General features: G+C 32.7%; 1 protein-coding gene across 1 annotated transcript in view; it reads right to left on the reverse strand.

Moving 5' to 3' along the window:
• Positions 1-7,066: 7,066 nt before the first annotated feature.
• Positions 7,067-19,275, reverse strand: part of LOC127730088 (protein timeless homolog) — an 82,736-nt gene continuing 70,527 nt past the window's right edge. Inside the window, exons 27-33 of the mRNA XM_052238143.1 lie at positions 18,356-18,490; positions 17,169-17,228; positions 15,927-16,045; positions 13,128-13,423; positions 11,446-11,679; positions 9,087-9,295; positions 7,067-8,067 (exon numbers count right to left, since the gene is read on the reverse strand). Of these exons, the coding sequence (XP_052094103.1) occupies positions 7,940-8,067; positions 9,087-9,295; positions 11,446-11,679; positions 13,128-13,423; positions 15,927-16,045; positions 17,169-17,228; positions 18,356-18,490 (1,181 nt within the window). The 3' untranslated portion in view covers positions 7,067-7,939. The remainder of the gene's footprint in view (positions 8,068-9,086; positions 9,296-11,445; positions 11,680-13,127; positions 13,424-15,926; positions 16,046-17,168; positions 17,229-18,355; positions 18,491-19,275) is intronic.

Below are 19,275 nucleotides of genomic sequence, written 5' to 3' on the forward strand. Positions count from 1 at the left end.
AAGTTCCCTCGCACTGAGATAGGCACAAAACCATCGAAGCGGTATGAACTCGTTGGGTATTAAAGGTACAAGATATCAATATTATAAATGATCATCAAAATATCAATTAATTTCTTTTGCTTCTACTTCCAATGCGATCCGTTGTAATCTATGTAATCCATATGTTTGAGTGAAACATTTTACCGGATTTCAAAATTTATTCCAAATAACTTTTTTAAATCAATCAAATCAATTTTTAAAAGGATCATTCTTGATCACGTCATCGATCGTCTCTGGTAGAGGTGTTTGACTCGATCCTCGGGTCTAATGACATGCTTTTCCATGGACAAGTCACTGCATTACTTTGTGATAGCCCGTGGATAATCTAACACAGACGGTGTTATTCTATAGCACAAAACAGAGTATATTTACAGAATATAGCATTGCCCTGCCGCATGATGCAAAATTTGCCACTGGACGTCAAAAAAATATCATCATTTGCATCGTCGTCCTCCTCATCTCTTAATTTCGTTAATATTGCATAAAACATCAAAATTTGTGCCATCTGCGGACCATGGATGTCCTCAACTGACGATATATGGACTTCCAGATGCTTATTTTGATTAATCTGTTACCGTTTCATTATCCCCAACAAATCATATACATATGTTTTGATTACTTCTGGACAAACCCGAGATCTCTGGAGTAATCAGAACAGATGTTTATATACAAACGGTTTGTGACAAAATAAAAATTCAATAAAAAAATAGACCAACTTAGCATATACAATTTAAAATTAAACAATTAAATAGAGCAACATTTATTGGTTGTTTCATACGATGAAATCATCGATATCTTGCATTTCTTATTAGGAATGAAAGCTGCACTGTTATTATTTCTACCTTTTTCTGTAATTGCCTTGGTTAAGAAATTAAAATCCCATTACTATTATGAATAATTTAAAGACAATCTAGTTTAAAAAAAGCGATCAATTTCCAAATAACCAATCCCATAGAATTAGCTGTTATATAGTATATTGTTAACACTCCTCTCCTAGCTAGGGAGTCTTCTATTAGAGAATAAACATCTTACATTGTGTATACATATTACAAATGAAACATGCCGAATTAGAACATTTCACTAAGAAGCACACCGTACCGAGGTCTGAAAATTGAGAATTATATCCATCATGATAATATGGAAACGCAAAATATAGGTGAAAATCGTCATTCAATGGCAATTAAATCTTATAAAAGAGAAAGATGAAAGAAACCAAAGGGATAAACTCATAAGTCGAAAACGAACTGACAATGCAATGGCAAAAAACGATCAAAAGACTAGTAACAGTACACAAAACACAACATAGAAAACTTAAAACTGAGCAACAAGAACCCCACTAAGAAAACAAGGGGTGATCTCATGTTCTCCGAAAGGGTAAGCAAGTCCTGCTCCACATGTTGCACCCGTCATATTGTTCATGTAAGTACAAACCCGGTGATAAAAGTCTAATGCAGTAGGTCAAATTCAAGGAAAAAGAGGATAGGCTCGTGGTTACGACATTCGGAACATATCTGTTGCCTGATAATTAATTTTGGTAGGTAATACAACAGACATATGTTAATACTTAACATTTTGGTCACTTTTGTTCCTGTCAGATTTTCTTTATCTATTCTGCAACTACTGTGTTATAGTCGTAATTTTCAAGATATTAGACTCTTACTTGAGTGGTTGATTGGCAGGAACAAAAAATAACTTTATTCTTATTAACCTAAAGATCATTCAGCCCAATCTTGGGTGAATCAGAGACATATATATATATATATATATATATATATTGGTGGCAATAGCTTATATGGCCCGTTGGTCAAGGTGACCTAATAACCAGTTCAGAAAAAGCAATGAACTCTAACATATCAGTAACGGAGATAACAAAAGTATGTACAATACACAAAATATGATGTATAAATGTAGTAATAAATTGCTTCGCCGACCGCAGCTGGATACGACCGCAGAGGTCCAACCCTGAACAGTTGGGGCAAAGATGGACACAATATTCGCGCTTGATACAGGTCTGAATTTGGATTAAATTAAATATTTGACACATAATAGGTTTCTGACACAGAATAACTGTAGTCAAAGAACTTGGAATTGGTTATATGATTTGAATTTATATTATTTTTTTTGCTTTTGTGCAATACACTATGCTGTTGCGAATTGACCCCCAAAAATATTTTTTTTTACCCCCCTCCCCCCCCCCCCCCCCCCTATTATTTTGCAAAAAAATAATATTTGAAGAAATTTTCTTTTTAATTTCTGAAATCTGAAATGAGAAAAAATTGTCCCCCCCCCAATATTTTTCACTCCCCCTTTTTTAAAAAAAGAAATCTTTCCCTCAAGATATGGTCATAATCTCAATTCAAATTTCCAATGGAGTTTGCAACCATAATTACCCATTTAAATACATCATAAAAGTCTTAAAATAGAAAATGACATACATAATCATGGCTAAAATTAATATTCCTTAATCAGCATTTTTAAAAGTAACTTCTAAAAATTATTTATCTGCTCATCACCTCAAGACAATACAACATTTCTTTATACATAATTTAAAAGCAGTGTAAGGGAGGTAATCCAAACATAACATTGTACTTTTAAGTAAATGTCCATTAACCAGGAAACCCTTGTTTTCCCCCCTTATTCCTAAATGGTTTGAGCCATAACCCCCCAAAGCCAATTCTCACCATCCCTTTGTGGTATGGAAACTTGTGGTCTAATTTCAGAGAGATCCATACACCTTTCCACAAGTTTTTGTCTGGAAACTAGAAAAATGCTTATTTGGGCCCCTTTTTGGCCCCTAATTCCTAAACTGTTAGGACCATAACCCCCACAATCAATCCCAACCTTCCTTTTGTGGTTATAAACCTTGTGTTTATATTTCATAGATTTCTATTTACAAATACTAAAGTTATTGTCCGGAAACCAAATGTCTTTGGACGACGCAGACGACGTAATACCAATATACGACCGCAAAATTTTTTGCGGTCGTATAAAAACCACTCTTGGTGGTTACTTTTTAGTAAATGTTAGTGTATGTGGGCAATTCTCTAAAATAAGAATAAAAGGGGGGGGGGGTCCGGGGGTTGGAACCCCCCCCCCCCCTTTTTTTTGACAATCAATGCATTTGAAAGGGGTCATATAGTTGGAACCCCCCTTTATCCTGGGTTGGGAACCCCCCTTTTAAAAATGGCTGCATCCGCCCCTGTCTATACTATCCTTCTCCCCTAACCAAAAACCAAGATACAAAGATTTCACAACAGTTAGCAATAAGCTATTTAATATTAGATAGTGTGCTTGTTTACCTCCATATAAAATAATATTAATATATAAAAGATGGGTGTGAAATACCATTCTTTTTCAAAATGGAATTATATTTCCACAATAATTCTATATAGTCATTATAAACTTTAATAAAACTTTTAACCAATTTAATATTTGAAACCCTATAAATTGTAAGCAGGGGGTCTATTCCGCCTCCAGAAGCTGAACGATTATAGTAAAATTCTTATTGAAAAAAAAGGGTTTTATAAAATTATTTGTAAGCACATGCTTACATTGCTACACTGGTGCTACGCCACTGAAACCCAATTAGTTTTCAGTAATGAAAGTAATATGTTTATCGAAAACTGAAGTCACTGCAAATATACACATACTGTACCAGCTGAAAAATGTACACACCAGAACAAAGCGTCAGCTTACAAAAAGATAAACAAAAGGGAAAAGTTGATTCCATTTGTCATAAATTTTGGTTTTCAAATTATTCTGAGTAATTCTAAAATCAAGATCTGAAACAGGACAATATTCAGTTTTAATGTTTTATTTAATAAAAGTATAAAAGGTTAATAGTACACCTGGTGGTACCTATAATATATTGTGTAATTTGGCTGAATAGCAATTTCATAATACCATTCATCTTAAAAACATGTTTCTTGTTGTCTGGATGCCAGATGCTGATATATGTTCTTTGATGCATATCAAGAATGAAAAATATGAAGAATCATATCTTCATTTGGAGAAGGATCATGTTGTACATTTACAAGAAGCTATATCAAATGTTGAGAAACATATGAAAATAATATAGGGTGCATAGTTGTTTTTGCTACAGTAACAACAATGAGTTTCTAGAAATGGAACAATCACAGGAAATCTATTGGTAGAACTGTCTTTCTGAAGTACAAAACTGATTATGAGAGAATGCAGGAACAGCTGAAGATGATTTAACACAGAAAATACATATATTATTCAGAAGAACTGGGAGAATGCTGGAACAGCTGAATATGATTTAACACACAATACATATATTATCCAGAAGAACTGAGAGAATGCTGGAACAGCTGAATATGATTTAACACACAATACATATATTATCCAGAAGAACTGAGAGAATGCTGGAACAGCTGAATATGATTTTTACACACAAATAAAAATATTATCCAGAAGAACTTACAAAATGGTGTTGTAACCCCTTCCTTACAATCTTTTGTTCATAACAAGTGTAATAGTAAAATTTATTAGTATATTAGTAGATAGCTGATGGGGTATATCCTACTCGTGCCTTGAGTGCTTCATGGGCATGTCATATGGAAAACCCTGATTGTGATAAAAATGTGAGAAATTTATAAACTATTACATAGTGTATTTGCTGAGATACATTTGTTTGATGTAGGAATATGTCACTGTTGTCCTTATACATATTCTGTTTCATCATATTAATTATGTTTGACTGAGACTGACAACAGTTCAAATACACGCCATTGCACCATTTCAAATATATGTCACTGCACAAATGAAAGAATCAAATTATGAATGCACCAACTTGTAAAAGAAATGTTACACCTTATAAATATGTATTTTTGTATTTCATTTACTGCTTAACCGCCTTACTGAATGGACACTTTAAAGCTGAAAAATTATTAGATCATCAGTTCTTAGCCTCTATTTAGCTTAAGACATTATATTTGGGTGATGAATGAATAAATTGAAATAAGTATGTATTTGCTGTTAATAGAAGTGAAACCAAGTCATTATCTGTTACTTGCCAACAAGTAAAATTAGTATATGCTCAGTTCACTGTGACACACAGAAAAAGGTAATTATATGAATCAAAATGTAGAGGAGAAATGGGATGCAGTCATCTGGACCACCATTTTTCTACTGATACACGTCAATTCAAATGAAAACTTCTTATATTGCTTTAACGATTACATCAACTGACATCAGCATTTCAACAGTCTTATAAGACCTAATTCAACCTATGATAAACATAGTCTACCAAAAAAACCCATTGATCATCATAATTTATCTGATCTAGATAGCTAAATTTACAAAATATTGTAGTCAACAGATTAAAGTTATAGAATTTGTTTCTCTCATTATATAATGGAGGGGGCCTCATTGGCCGAGTGGTCTAAGTAGTTATACTGTAATCACTAGCCAGTCAACACTAAGGTTGTGAGTTCGAACCCTGCTCCTGCAGGTGCACTCCGACTCCAATCTTAATTGACCAGGATTGTCACTTTTCCTATCGAAGGTCGGTGGTTTTCTCCGGGCACTCCGGCTTCCTCCACCAATAAAAACTGGCCACCACGAAATAGTCCAAAAGCGGTGCTTAAAAGTGGCGTTAAAACACCAAAAATCAAAATCAAATATAAAATGGAAATGCTCAGTGCTGTGTTCCGAATGGATATGGCGTGAAACTGCACTAAAGATGTTTAATCAACATGCGGTTTATCAAAATTCATCAAACTGGTCGGAATCACTTTAAATGCATACAGAATTAGAGAAATGGTTTTCAGCATTTGTACACACTACTGGTAATCAAGTTAATAAACAGCTGCGCCATGAGCGCATGATACGCCCGTCGTCTTGTGTGTGAATTTTTATGCAATAAGCATAAATAGTTTCTGACATACGGCCTGACATGCAAAAACCCACTTTTTTTTTTACAAAAAACTCAATATCTCTAAAATAAAATTTTGAATCAAAACCAAAAAGTATACAGATCTTTAGATTAATATAACTAAGAAGTGTGTAAAATTTTAAGCAATAATCATAAATCGTTTTTGAGATACGGCGCGACATGTGAAAACACCCCTTTTAAAAAAAAAAATCAATATCTCAAAAATAAAATTTTGAATCAAAACCAAAAAGTATACAGATCTTTAGATTAATATAACTAAGAAGTGTGTAAAATTTTAAGCAATAATCATAAATCATTTTTGAGATACGGCGCGACATGTGAAAAACCCCTCCCCCTTTTTTTACAAAATACTGAATAACTCAAAAATAAAATTTTGAATCATCACCAAAAAGTATAGAGATCTTAAGGTTAATATAACTAAGAAGTGTGTAAAGTTTTAAGCAATAATCATAAACTGTTTTTGAGATACGGCGCGACATGTGAAAAACCCCTCCCCCTTTTTTAACAAAATACTCAATAACTCAAAAATAAAATTTTGAATCATCACCAAAAAGTATAGAGATCTTAAGATTAATATAACTAAGAAGTGTGTAAAGTTTTAAGCAATAATCATAAATTGTTTTTGAGATACGGCGCGACATGTGAAAAAAAAACACACACCTGTTTTAGTTACTAAGTCCCGTAACTCAAAAAGTTTTAATCTTATTTTCACCAAAAAGTATACAGATCGTTTGACCATCATAAGAAACAACTATGTTAAGTTTCATGAAATTTGGATAAGTCATTCTCAAGTTACGGTGCGACATGTTTACGCCGGACAGACGCCGGACATTTGTATAACATAATACGTCCCGTCAAAAATTTGACGGGCGTATAAAAAGGGATCTAAGTGGCAGATCTTTGATAGACTTTGTTAACTTTGTTCACAACTTTTCTTGTCTCCAGGCAATTTGGGTTTGACATATTGAATAAACATTTTTCTATTGTTGTATACCATATGTTGACAGTCTCATTGACATATACCCCACCCCACACCTTGTTTTATTCATACATATAGGAACATATAACTGAATCATCTCAGGTTATCTGTTGCTTGGAATAAAAGAGAAATCAAATTTAACAGCTTCTTTATTAAGCAGTTTAATTTATAATCAAATTGCACATTACATATTTCTATCTATATATCATAAAAATATGCAGGTATATTTACATTAAATATAATAAATGATCTCATTCATAAATAAGTGCATTTTGCAATGTTTACAAAGCACTTTTTAATTGACTTTAAATACACTTTCATTCAATTGAAAATCAATGTAAAAGGAATCAATTATTAAATATTATGAAAAATAAAGGGAAAATGTTTGTTTTAACTTACTGGTTATTATAACATTTGAAGTAATGTATAAATAGGATAATGCTATTACACGACCACTATAATAAACTCAAAAATGACTTCCTATTTCTTCTGTTTCAAGAAGAATCATTTTATCTATTTAAAAAAAAAAATTCAATCTTTTATCTTTTGTAATATTATCAACACAATTATTCCATTCCACATGTAATTACATAGGACATCAAACAATCCTGAAAAAAATCTATAATTGGTTTTGTTTTGTTACTTCTGCAGTTGGGAGTTCACAAATAGGCTGACAGACCTGCTTACAGTACATGCAGACATCAACTATAATTGTTCAAAAAATCATACTTGTCAGACTCCCAAGTGTCTGTCTAACCAAAATTTCTCATACAAACAAGTAAACAATGCTGACACACAAATTAGAAGAAACAATAGCACTCTGCCCAGCAATTTCAGATAGCATCATCATAACGAATATTTCATCCTTGTTATTTCATATGAATACATGATTTGTTCCTTGTCACCATTGATACATTTTATTGTTTCTATTTGACAAGGAATTGCACATAGATTATTCTACTTTAAGTTTTGCCAATTCTTTAATTTTAGCTACAGCCATATTATCAATCTTCGTCATCACTTTCAATAATGTTTTTCTTCTGAAGAACTCTACGTAATGGAACATGATCATCTTCTTCAGAATCATCTGAATCTAATGTACCTTGACTGTATAATGTAGCTGGGAACGACTCTGAAACAAGACAGAATGTTTCTACTTTGTTACCAATATTAATGATGGTAATTCATTGTACAATATCTGGACATTGAGTTGTAACCTCTTATGACGGTAATAATTTGGAAGATGAGTGGTTCATTAACTTTTACAAAAATCTTGTCCTCTAAAACTTTTGGGCTAAATGGAACCAACTTGGCCATAATTATCCTTAGTGTATTTAGTTTCAAAAAATGTGTCTGATGATACCGCCTGCCAACCGACCAACCAACATGGCATTAATACATCCCCACACTAAATCAGATGAAGCTGTAAATTTAAACATCCCCATCAGTGGATATTCCTCATCAAGAATAGTTGACAGTGTTCTTGTGCGTCCAGAGTCTTCAACAGACCAAATTTGACTGTATTTATATATTTTGTACAACCAAACATACCCCCTCTTGCAATAAATAAAGCAGTAGCAAATTGCAATTTTAAAATTTTAGTTTATTGACTGAGGAATAACCAACAATCGCCCACTCTTAACACTAGCTCTCTATACTTTGTTCAAAATCAACAAGAGCTGTCTGCATAGCAGGACTAATACCCCCTGTACATGAATTTTAGAGTTGATGCTGTGAAATTCAGTATTGAGCCAATGACATTTTGAGATTTTGGCTTTCAGTCATTCATTTTATCCCCAGAGAACAGTATGCCTCTTACTCATTGGGGTTGAGGTCCAGGACAGAGTGACGTGACTTTAGGTTTTTGACACATCCCGATCCTATGATGCTTCTGCTTATAAATGCTTGTCAATCTAAGTTATGTGGTACAAAAGTTATGCAATGAACACAAATCAGACAGTTTTTTACTATCACAGGAGTCACAGTCAAGGTAAGAGTGACTTGACTTTGATATATGACAACCCCCATCCCATGATACATCATCATATCAAGTTACAGAAACCTAATTTCTACGGTACGAATAGTAAATAACTGGTGTTTACATGTTTTTTCTCAGTATATTGAAAAACATCCCCATACAGAAGTCCCTACCTGATTGTTTGATTGTAGCAAGAGGTGTATCATCATCTTCACTTTCATCTCCATCTGATATCTTCTGACGTTTTGTTGGTTGTACTTCTTCATCACTACTATCTCCAAACACTAAGGGACGTTTCTGTGACTGTGATTCTTCCTCCACATCAGAATCTTTATTCTCTGTATTGTCCAGAGATAAAACTGGTGGAAGCTTTTCGTTATCACTGTGAAATCAAAGAAAAATGTAATACCATATGATTCCATGATATGAGCAGAGTACTTGATGTATTCTATTTTCCAAATACAGTTGATTTAGGTTATTTGCATACCGTAATCGGGCTTGTATAGTTCGCACTGGTACATTGTATGCACCCCCCCTTCTCACCATGAAATTTCAGGTAAAAAAACTTTTTGTAATTGATAGAAAATATCTAATGAAACTACAGTAATTTCAAATCGTGTGTGGTCGTTCGTGGTATTTTCATGGAAAAAACCCGTTTAGCATCATCAAATAGAAGTTGAAACTGCTTGTAAATGATTCTAGAACACTTCACTAGTGTTAAGATAAGTCAAAATTACACAAAAACAATTTAGAAACTTGTGTGTATGTTTAAACCAGAAGTTTCAATAGCACGTGTAAAAGAAAATAAATACGATGAGAGTGTACGGAAAATTCATACTTAATAGATATCACTAGAAAACAACTTTGAAAGTAAAACAGTTCTAGCTTTGTGTAAAACAATATTTAATATATCTATCACATTAAGGTTTGAAGGATCTTAAGCTAAAACAAAATGCATGCGTCAGTATGAAACACCAAAACGGAACGAATAACCGATTACGTTTTGTAGTATATACATCGTAGACTGATTCTTGGTTGACTTTATACTTTTTTCGTTCCGTCAAATTCAAGTAGATTCCAGTTTATTATAACCAATGCAGTGAAAAGAAACAAGAAATTTGTAGAGAAGATTTTAATTTTTAAATTTGACACAAGTGCTGTACATAAAAAAATATAAGAATAAGAAGAAAAAACATTTTTTAACAATAATTAAATTTACATGTTTAACGTATAAAATCTTCAATCATATATCAAAGGCCTGTCATGTTTAAACTGAAACCAAATCACCCAAAGCCAAATCATGAGTGTACAACATCAGGTGGTCTTTGAAATTTAATCAATAGGAATCATTGTTCTTAAAATTCATCCAGAATGTAATCTCTGGTCACAGTTTGAAATCCAATTCATAATTAACACCTTTTGTGTTTTAACAACAATTTCCTTCAGACAATTTTTTTGACCTCAAGGCTTAAAATACAAGAAAGGGAACACATTTACCAGTACACACTGTGGGAAAATAAATCAACATTGCATCATAAAAACATGAAAGAAACTGTTCAAACTTTATCTATGGTAAACAATGCAAAATAGTTATGAAATAAAAACAAAAATATAATGCATGTAAGAATTATGTTATAATCAAAATACTAAGCTTATTTCCGTTACTGGTAAGAAAATGGTCAAATTTTAATTAAATATATCTATGTTCTATAAATGCATGTTTTGGAGTTCGCTTAACTAGTATATTGTTAAGGGGCAGCTGAAGCCCACCTCTGGGTGCCGGATTTTCTTGCTGCGTTGAAGACCCATTCGTGGCCTTGGGCTGTTTTCCGCTCTTTGGTCAGGTTGTTGTCTCTTTCACACATTTCCTGTTTACATTCTCTATTCTACTAGATATCAATTTTTGTATATGCAATTAACCAAAAGACAACTAGTTAGGCTTATGCAAATAACAAGATTTTATAACATTAGATGAATAGGAAATGGTTATGTGCAGGAGAAAATAATACAATTAAGCCGTATGGGATTAAGTGGAGTTGACTGTACATTGAATTGTCATGTTTATGATGTCATAATGGCATCATAATGGCATCGCAAGTGACATGCACCAAAATGTCCAGATTATATCAGGCTGTTCATTTATCAACAAATTTTATGTAATTTTGAAAGACTTGAATGATTTTACTTTTTTTTACAATTTCAGGGGCCAATTAATGGCTCTTATCATACATACCACCTCCTTACTGACAAAATTTCAGCTTATCTGGTGAACTGTATTTTATCCGTAGACAATACAAGACAGCTCTATGAGCATGACATCAGTCATTGTAAATATTCTAAACCAAGGTTTCAAAGACATGTAGACCACCAAAAGCTTGAATGAAAATGTAAATGATTGCAGCAAGTAACTGATGCTGGACACCACCTTGTGAGAGTGTATGAATAAAAATTGCCAAATCTTCAGTCTCATGACAATGATTGACTTGTACAATAATGTAGTGACCGAAATCAACAAAAATATTTAAAGAGTACCTGTCTTCACTATCTGAATCAATTAAACGTTTGATCCTCCTTTTCTTTTTTGACGAAGAACTATTTGACTTTTTGGCCATTTCTGTATTTGGTGTGGTAGCAACAGGTGACTGAGGGACCTCTGTTTCCATAGCAACATTAGCTTCATTATCTACTGGAACATTTTCTTCATTTTCTAGTGGAACAATTTCTTCATTTTCCTCATCAGATTGTTCTGACTGCATCTTTGCTTTCCTATTCAAATATTCACCAAAAATATAAATTTTAATAGTTTAAAGAGTTTTTAAACAATACAAACTTGAAAGTTTGATAGTATAAAGGACAGTGTGGATGGGGATTTACAGAATAGAATAATGGGAAAAAATATAAAGAATAGAGAAAAATGGACCCAAAAAATAAAAGAATAGAGAATTCGAATAATGAGGTGCTAAAAAATAAAGAATAGAGAATAATGGGCAAAAAGTATACAGAATAGAGAAAAATGGCCTAAAAAATTAAAGAATAAAAAAATGAAGGACCCCCATCCAGACCCTCGTCAAAGTAAAATGGTAATGATCAGGAGGGATCACGTTATCACCTGCCTCCTATCAAATTTCAATTTTTCAATTGATTATGTGCTGAACGTTCAGAAGCAATCGTTCATGCATATTCAGGATAATCATGTAATAAAGATATCTGATATCATTCAAAGGATATCAAATGTGGATAGATAGGAGGGATGTAGATTTTTGACTGCCATGAAAAAAGAGCAAACCGGGTAGGGTAATAAATTTAGTCTTACAACATGTCATCTTTTAGACATCTCCAAAAACTTACAAAAAATGCAATTTCACTAGAAGAAAGAGATATAAGCCAGTATCAATTCCCTTTTTTTAGGTACATATAATAGTAATCTTATAGAAAAGTATAATTTTAGAACTTTTTCAGAAACATGTACAGATTAAATCGTATAGGCTCTGACGAGTAAAAATATGAATCTTTTTTCAACATGAAAAATCAAGGTATTTTTGTAATATTTTTCAAGACCTGAATATATGGTCCAGCCATAATGCAAAAAAAGTCTTGATTCATGCAATAAATAAATTCTCTATAGATGTCTTTCAATTATGATTTTTATACACAAGTCATAACACTATTAATTAGAGCTCGAGACTACTGCAATAATTCCATAAATGCAAAAGGAGATATTTGTTTTAGTCATGGAAAACATGGTTTATTCATTAGCTAAAAATGGGGGTTTGAACTAGCTTTCAGTTATTGCGAGTACTCTTAGATCTGTACTCAGTGTTTTATCTTTCTGCTCTTTGTTTGTATGCTTAGTACCAATCTGACGAGTCAAGTTCACATCTTTGACCCTTGGGGTGACTCCATGACAATGCAAACAGTGGCGGATCCAGAAATTTTCATAAGGGGGGCCCATTGACTGCCTAAGAGGGGGCCCGCTGCAGTCATACTTCAATGATTCCCTATATAATCAACCAAATTTTTCCCACAAAAGGGGGGGGGGGGGGGGGGGGGGGGGGCGGGCCCCCTGGAAAACCTTCTAAATCCGCCTCTGAAACATGGTAAACTTAATCATAAACAGTCTGTAAATGTGTCACAGTTAAACAATAGAATCTTCAAGTTCCCTGAATACCCTGAAAAAAACTGTTAGTAAATGTATAAATGAGATAATTAATTACCTTCTTTCTCCCCCACGTTTAGTCTTTCTTTTCTCTGCCAAAGCCTTCAGCATATCATTCTTTTTCTTCGACTTTTTCTGTTTCTCTTCCTTTCTACTTTCATTTTTCTGAACCTTATCATGCTTCTTCTTTTTCTTATCTTTCTTTTTATTCTTTTTCTTGTCCTTCTTCTGTGGCTTTTTAGCTTTAATCATGTGAGCATTGATTGCTTCTCCATTATCATCAATAGTTATGCCATCAATAACTTCTTGTAACTCCTGACCATGTAATTCTGCTGGGATTCTCCAAAAAGCTTCCTTCATAATAATAAAATTTGAGAAAACAGTTGTAATTTCTGTGTGCAAAAACTAGTAGCCCTAAATCTGAATTCAATCAAGTTCTTCATTTACTAGATGATAAACAAAACAGATGACATCAAAGCCTGTCTGGTTTTCCTGAAGGCAGCTCGTATGGATATAACCTTAATTTCTATACATCTGAACATTCAATTGTGGTCTCTTTTATTGGTGAAAACCATAGTGAAAAGGATTAACAGGGAAAAAACTTAACGGTCGCCCAGTCGCCAAAAGCGACCAGAAATTGACCTGGGCGATCTTTTTATTCAGTTGTGGTAGCCCAGGTGGCGAATTGAAAACAAAGTACTCGACAGAAGGAAATCCGCTATTTACCATGGCTCCAAGTGCCGGCTACTTCACTGACAAAAAAATAAATTCAAAAAGAAAAAAAAATCTTTTTAAAACAAAAGTCGCGGTCGCGATAAACAAGGATGTAAAATCAGTGTTTACCTTTGACTAAATATAGTTCACGTTAATTCAGGTCACTGATTGGTCGTCTATTTAAAGTCCGGAAAGTATCGTATGTTTGCAAGGATAACGAGAGAGACGTTCCGATGGTCATTTACAATAGGCGATCAAATACCCTGTTCGGTTTTGGCTTCAAGAAAGCGAAGAAATTCAGAGAAGATGACAATAGCATGTTATGAAATAATATCAGTCAAATAAAAGAACGTATAATATACAATGTTGTTAAGAATCTGGAAAACAGTACCTTGGTTTTTGTAGTTCCCTTTTCAAAGCCCACGTGGTGTCCAGAGAATGAAGGTCAAAAACGAAAGTAGAATATTGTCGACCACAAATAAATAACATTAGTTCAAAATGAATTTTAGTTTCCTACTTACTGAACAGTTTACAAAAAAGAGAAAATCAGAGGAGATATCAATTTTATGACAATGATTTTGAAATACGTGTACAAGTCTTTTGAGAAAAAAGGGGGGTCATTTGTTTACAAATGTACGTAGTTACGCAAAATAAATCGATCAAGATATTTAATAAATTAGATTATTAAAGAAATAAAATTAAATATTTCATAGATCATCTACATGTATTTAAGGACAGAGAATTCTTTAGTTGTCTTAAAAAGATATTAAAAAAAAAACTGGTACACAGGGCATGAAGATTCCCATTTTGTAAATGATTTTTTTTTTTATTAAATTTGATTGGAGTCAACAACAAAAATAAGACAAAATTTACATTTTCCCAAGCATCTAAATCACCTCCAGGTATGCTCAGAATGCAGGGTTTTGAGTCTAAAATTTCAAACCCCCCTAGCAAGTTCAGCCCGCTTCGCTGGCTTCACCGGTGATACTCATGGTGAAATAAAGTGGGCTACTAACTTTTTGTCTGGGCTAACTGATTTTCAAGTCTAATAGCCCAGCTGGCTACTGGCCTTACAAAGTTAAGTTTCACCCCTGATTAGTTGATGACCTATAGCAAGGAATAATAAAATTCAAGTAAAGGGTACTGCTGAAACCAGTGTCTACCTTGGGATGGCTGATGTCAGTGTCTAGTATGATGTTGACTGGCTAAAAAAAAGTCCTTTTATCAGTAAAATATTCTGTTTACGCCGCTTCCACCAGATAGTAATCCCTAAGTCGCACATTTTGTAACGTTCATTGCAGGCAAAGTAAAGTTTCATAAAATTCTAAAAAGGTTTGAAGAAGTTATTGATGTCTAAAAAAATGTAACCCCAGACCATCTCTAAATTTTGATTGCAAAAAAAACCATAATTTAATTTACCATTAAAAAACGAAAAATGAAAAAAAAAAATGCTATGCATACTGTTTTCTAATAAAAAGCTTCTGTCCAAGTTTCGTAAAATTCCATTCAGTAATTGATATCTAATAACATTTAACACAGACTAAAACTAAATGTGTAGCAGCAGAAGACAAAATGTAGGATCACTATGTCATGGTTCACTTTTGGTCTTCTTCACCCCATGAGGCATTATAAGAGATATTGTTTATGGCTAAAAAGAAATTGTCTGGAAATCAAAATATTAAAACCCAGATGGCATTTATCAGATTATATAGCTGATTTTGACAACATGGCAACTTCGCTTAAAATTGAATAAAGGTGTTGACCTTGTTGCTACTTATACTGGAAAGCAACACCTATGCTTGATTCCCCAAATTTTTTACAAGCATAAAAATAACTTTTAAAGTACCATATTCTAATCAATTAGCTTCCCAGGGACTTTATAAAGTATGGTTTAAGTGAAACAAAAATTCTCCTCCAACTTGGACCAATTTCAGATTTTTAATGTATTTAGAAAGGCAAATTAAACAATTATCTAGTTCTTCTGAAAACTTCATACAAGTTTATACCATAAACAGGAACATGGGTTTATTAGGTCGAGATACTGATAAGCATAAATACTATCCTTTTACAAAACCTTGTGAAACAATGATTACATCTCTGTAAACGAAAAGTAAATATACTCTTTATGCATGAATGAACAAACCTGTGCATTTGAAGGAGGTGAAATACCAATTTGTTGTAGAAATGACAAAAACATCTGATCTTCCATGGCTGTTTCATTCTCTTCTGATAATGGAACAATTGGTACAGAGACTTCTGATGCTTAACAGGAGGAAAGAATGAAAAGTGCAGATCTTTAATAATACAAAGCTGTAAGATAATATTTTTTACTCATACAATTCGTAATGTTCCGTATTATCAAGGATGTTATGAAAGAATACAGGAGGTTATCCTGTCAATAGTCCAGCTGTCTATCTATATATATGCAATCAATTAAAAACATTTCAGAATCAATCTTCAACAAAAAAAAGATCTTCTAGTATTTGTTGTGATAAGGAATAGCATAAGAACATCTATTTATTTAATATATATGACTAATGAATGGGAGTACATTCAAACCTGCCTTAACGGTCACCTCGTTTCAGCGGTCACCTGCCTCTAACGGTCACTTTCAGACCCTCCCAAACATTTTCTCTATATAATTTAACTCAAATCAGTGGTCACCTATTTTTCAGTTCACTGACGCAAGAACTATAACTCAACCGATTGAAAACACTAAAACAATTTGCCCCGGTTCCGACCACAGGTGATGTCAGAACCAGAATTTTTTTCGAAACCTCATTTCATAGGTCACTTTTGATACTTCCCAAGAGTGACTGCTTAATACAAGTTTGACTGTATATGGTTATAAAAAATTATGCTTCATTTCAATATATTGTAATTCTATATCATTTTCCTTTCCTTATTTACAACAACAAAAATGCATGTAATATTGAGCTAAGCATACCCGTACAAATAATTTGAAGTACACAGAAAAGAAAACAGTAGGTCAATTCTGACAGATCAGAAAAACGCTGGAACATTGCAGCTCACCATCAAGCTGCTGACCAAATATTGTCATTCTGATGTGTAGTACTGGAGAAATTTGTGGGGAACTTTTCAATTTCATTCAACATATAGAAAAATCAAAGTATCAGTCAACATGAGGCAGGTGTCTGACACATAAAAAAAATTGCTCACATGTAACAACCACCAATGTGAAGGTCCTGACCAAATATGAAGTCATTCTGTTGAGTATTTCCTGAGAAAAGTGACACTCATATTTGTTAGAACAGAAAGACAAGGTGAATGTGAAAGAGCCTACACTAGCATTCCTAACGAATGGGGGTATAAAAATAATATAATTCATAAAGAGGAGCATGATATAAATTGCTCACTAACTTACTTCTACTTTCTAAGACTCTTTTCAGGGCTCTCTGTATCCACTGTATTTGTGAGCTATAGCCTAAAATAATGAAAAAACTAATAACAAAACCCATTATAAAATTTTTATTTATTGACACAAAAGTTGAACTGATGAAATATTTAACATTTCTGTTTCTAACATATTGTTATTTCAATGTAATAAATGAAAAGGCATCATCATATTTTTGAGAACTAGCATAAGTATTCAACAATTGTACTGTTAGTTGTATTATAGATGAAAACAACAATTTATTCAAAAGAACCTATTAAATAAAGTTTTAACGAGGCAAAAGAAAATATACGTCTGTTTTCCTGTCTTCTGATCACTCTCTATGTGTTTGATCACTGACCCTTTATCCTTTTGTTGCCTTGCTAAAAAAATAATTTTAGAAATAGCATTTTGTTTTGTTAGAGAAGACTTTGAATCCTATTTCCACTGACTTATTCAGTCAAATCTGTAATAAAATTTACCAAAATCGAGTGAAAAAGTTGTCATAACACTAGATATTGAAAATCACGCATTGTGCATGCACATATTACTGTAGTGTAGTGTCAATTTAGAACAGACTTGGGAGAAAACATGTGATATTTCTAAATTTTGTCCAAAATAGTTTAAAAAAAAAGATTTCTACCTACAAACCCAATTTTTTGTGACAGAAGGTAGGAAACAAGACATAATTTTTATTTTGGCTATAGATAATTATAGATTATCGTTTATCATCTCAACGAGATTGATTTTCTCGCTTGAGCCGGTACGGCGAAAGTGAGAAAAGCAATCGAGTTTAGATGACCAATGATAATCTGTTTATCGCTATTTTACCTATGACAACGTTGTTAATTTCATTGATAACGGGCACGTGCGCCCTTAGTTTCTAGTGATAATTTTTCATATCACTCTACTGTGCTGAGAAAGGAAATTATCAGTCAGTAAGATCAAAGGAAAATTTCGTTAAATAGCGATAACCGTAAAAGATCATATTTTTTTTTAATAGCTTATTAGAATTATACTGTGTCAAGTTTGATTTAATCATGAAATGAAAATTTCAGTATACCAAAGGAAAAATCACACGGTTGTCTCTTTCATAAAAAAGGTGGTTTAATTGTAAACATATTCATGGTTATAGCATTCTTCTTAAAAAAATTTAATGAAAATAAAAACATGTTCACCTTTTTGAATAAGATTTTGCATAACAGCAGTCATGTCTGGAGAATCATGAAGAGTATTGTCATTTTCTTTATCACTGTCCATTTCTTTGTCACTAACATTTGAATCTGTATCTTCTTCCTCTTCTGAACTAGAGTCTAGAAAAAAAATAATCAAAGTCTAGCTTGAATTACTTCCCTTTATACACTAACACTGACAGCTGTACTATAAGTAAATATGGTCCTACATTTCTCTGTTTTTGTGTATACATGTATTTGTAAGAGTTATAAAGGTCTATAAATAAAACATACATAAATATCTTTTCAGCAAAGGCAATTTCCAATTCTGATTAAAAAAAAAGTAAACTTTTATTAAATTATGTAGAAAAAAAATTTTCATGAGTCAAACTTATGCTTTATTTACTATGTAATACACATGCATGCAATTGTCTTCACCATATTAGACACTTTGTCATAAAATACAAAATGGTTTCAGGCAAAATTAAATGAGTGAAATTATTATCAGTTATTCAAATACTTTTACAGGTAATAAAATTAAAAAATATGATGATTTCCTGCCATTTGATAAACTGAACAAGCATTGTAGATGAATTTCAGAATCACAATGTACTTAAAACTTATGATTAACTCGAAACTCCTAATGTTCGATTCCTGAGAAATTTACAGTCATTAAAATCATTCAATTTTAAACTTCTACATTCCATAAATCGTTCTTGAATGTTTTTAGAAAAAACGACAAGAAATTTAAAAAAGGGAATGCAGTGAAACCATCAATACTACTTGGTTGATGCTAAGAATCTAGTACGAATTCAACAGTTTGAAAAAAGGACTCAACTTTCAAGTCATCTCAAAATGAGCGAAATTGTGTGAAAATATTTCCAAATGCTTGTTCCTAAAATATAGAAGTTGAAGGGCAGCTCTGT

Source organism: Mytilus californianus, unplaced genomic scaffold (assembly GCF_021869535.1).
Source record: "Mytilus californianus isolate M0D057914Y unplaced genomic scaffold, xbMytCali1.0.p SCAF_2, whole genome shotgun sequence".
NCBI lineage: Eukaryota > Metazoa > Mollusca > Bivalvia > Mytilida > Mytilidae > Mytilus > Mytilus californianus.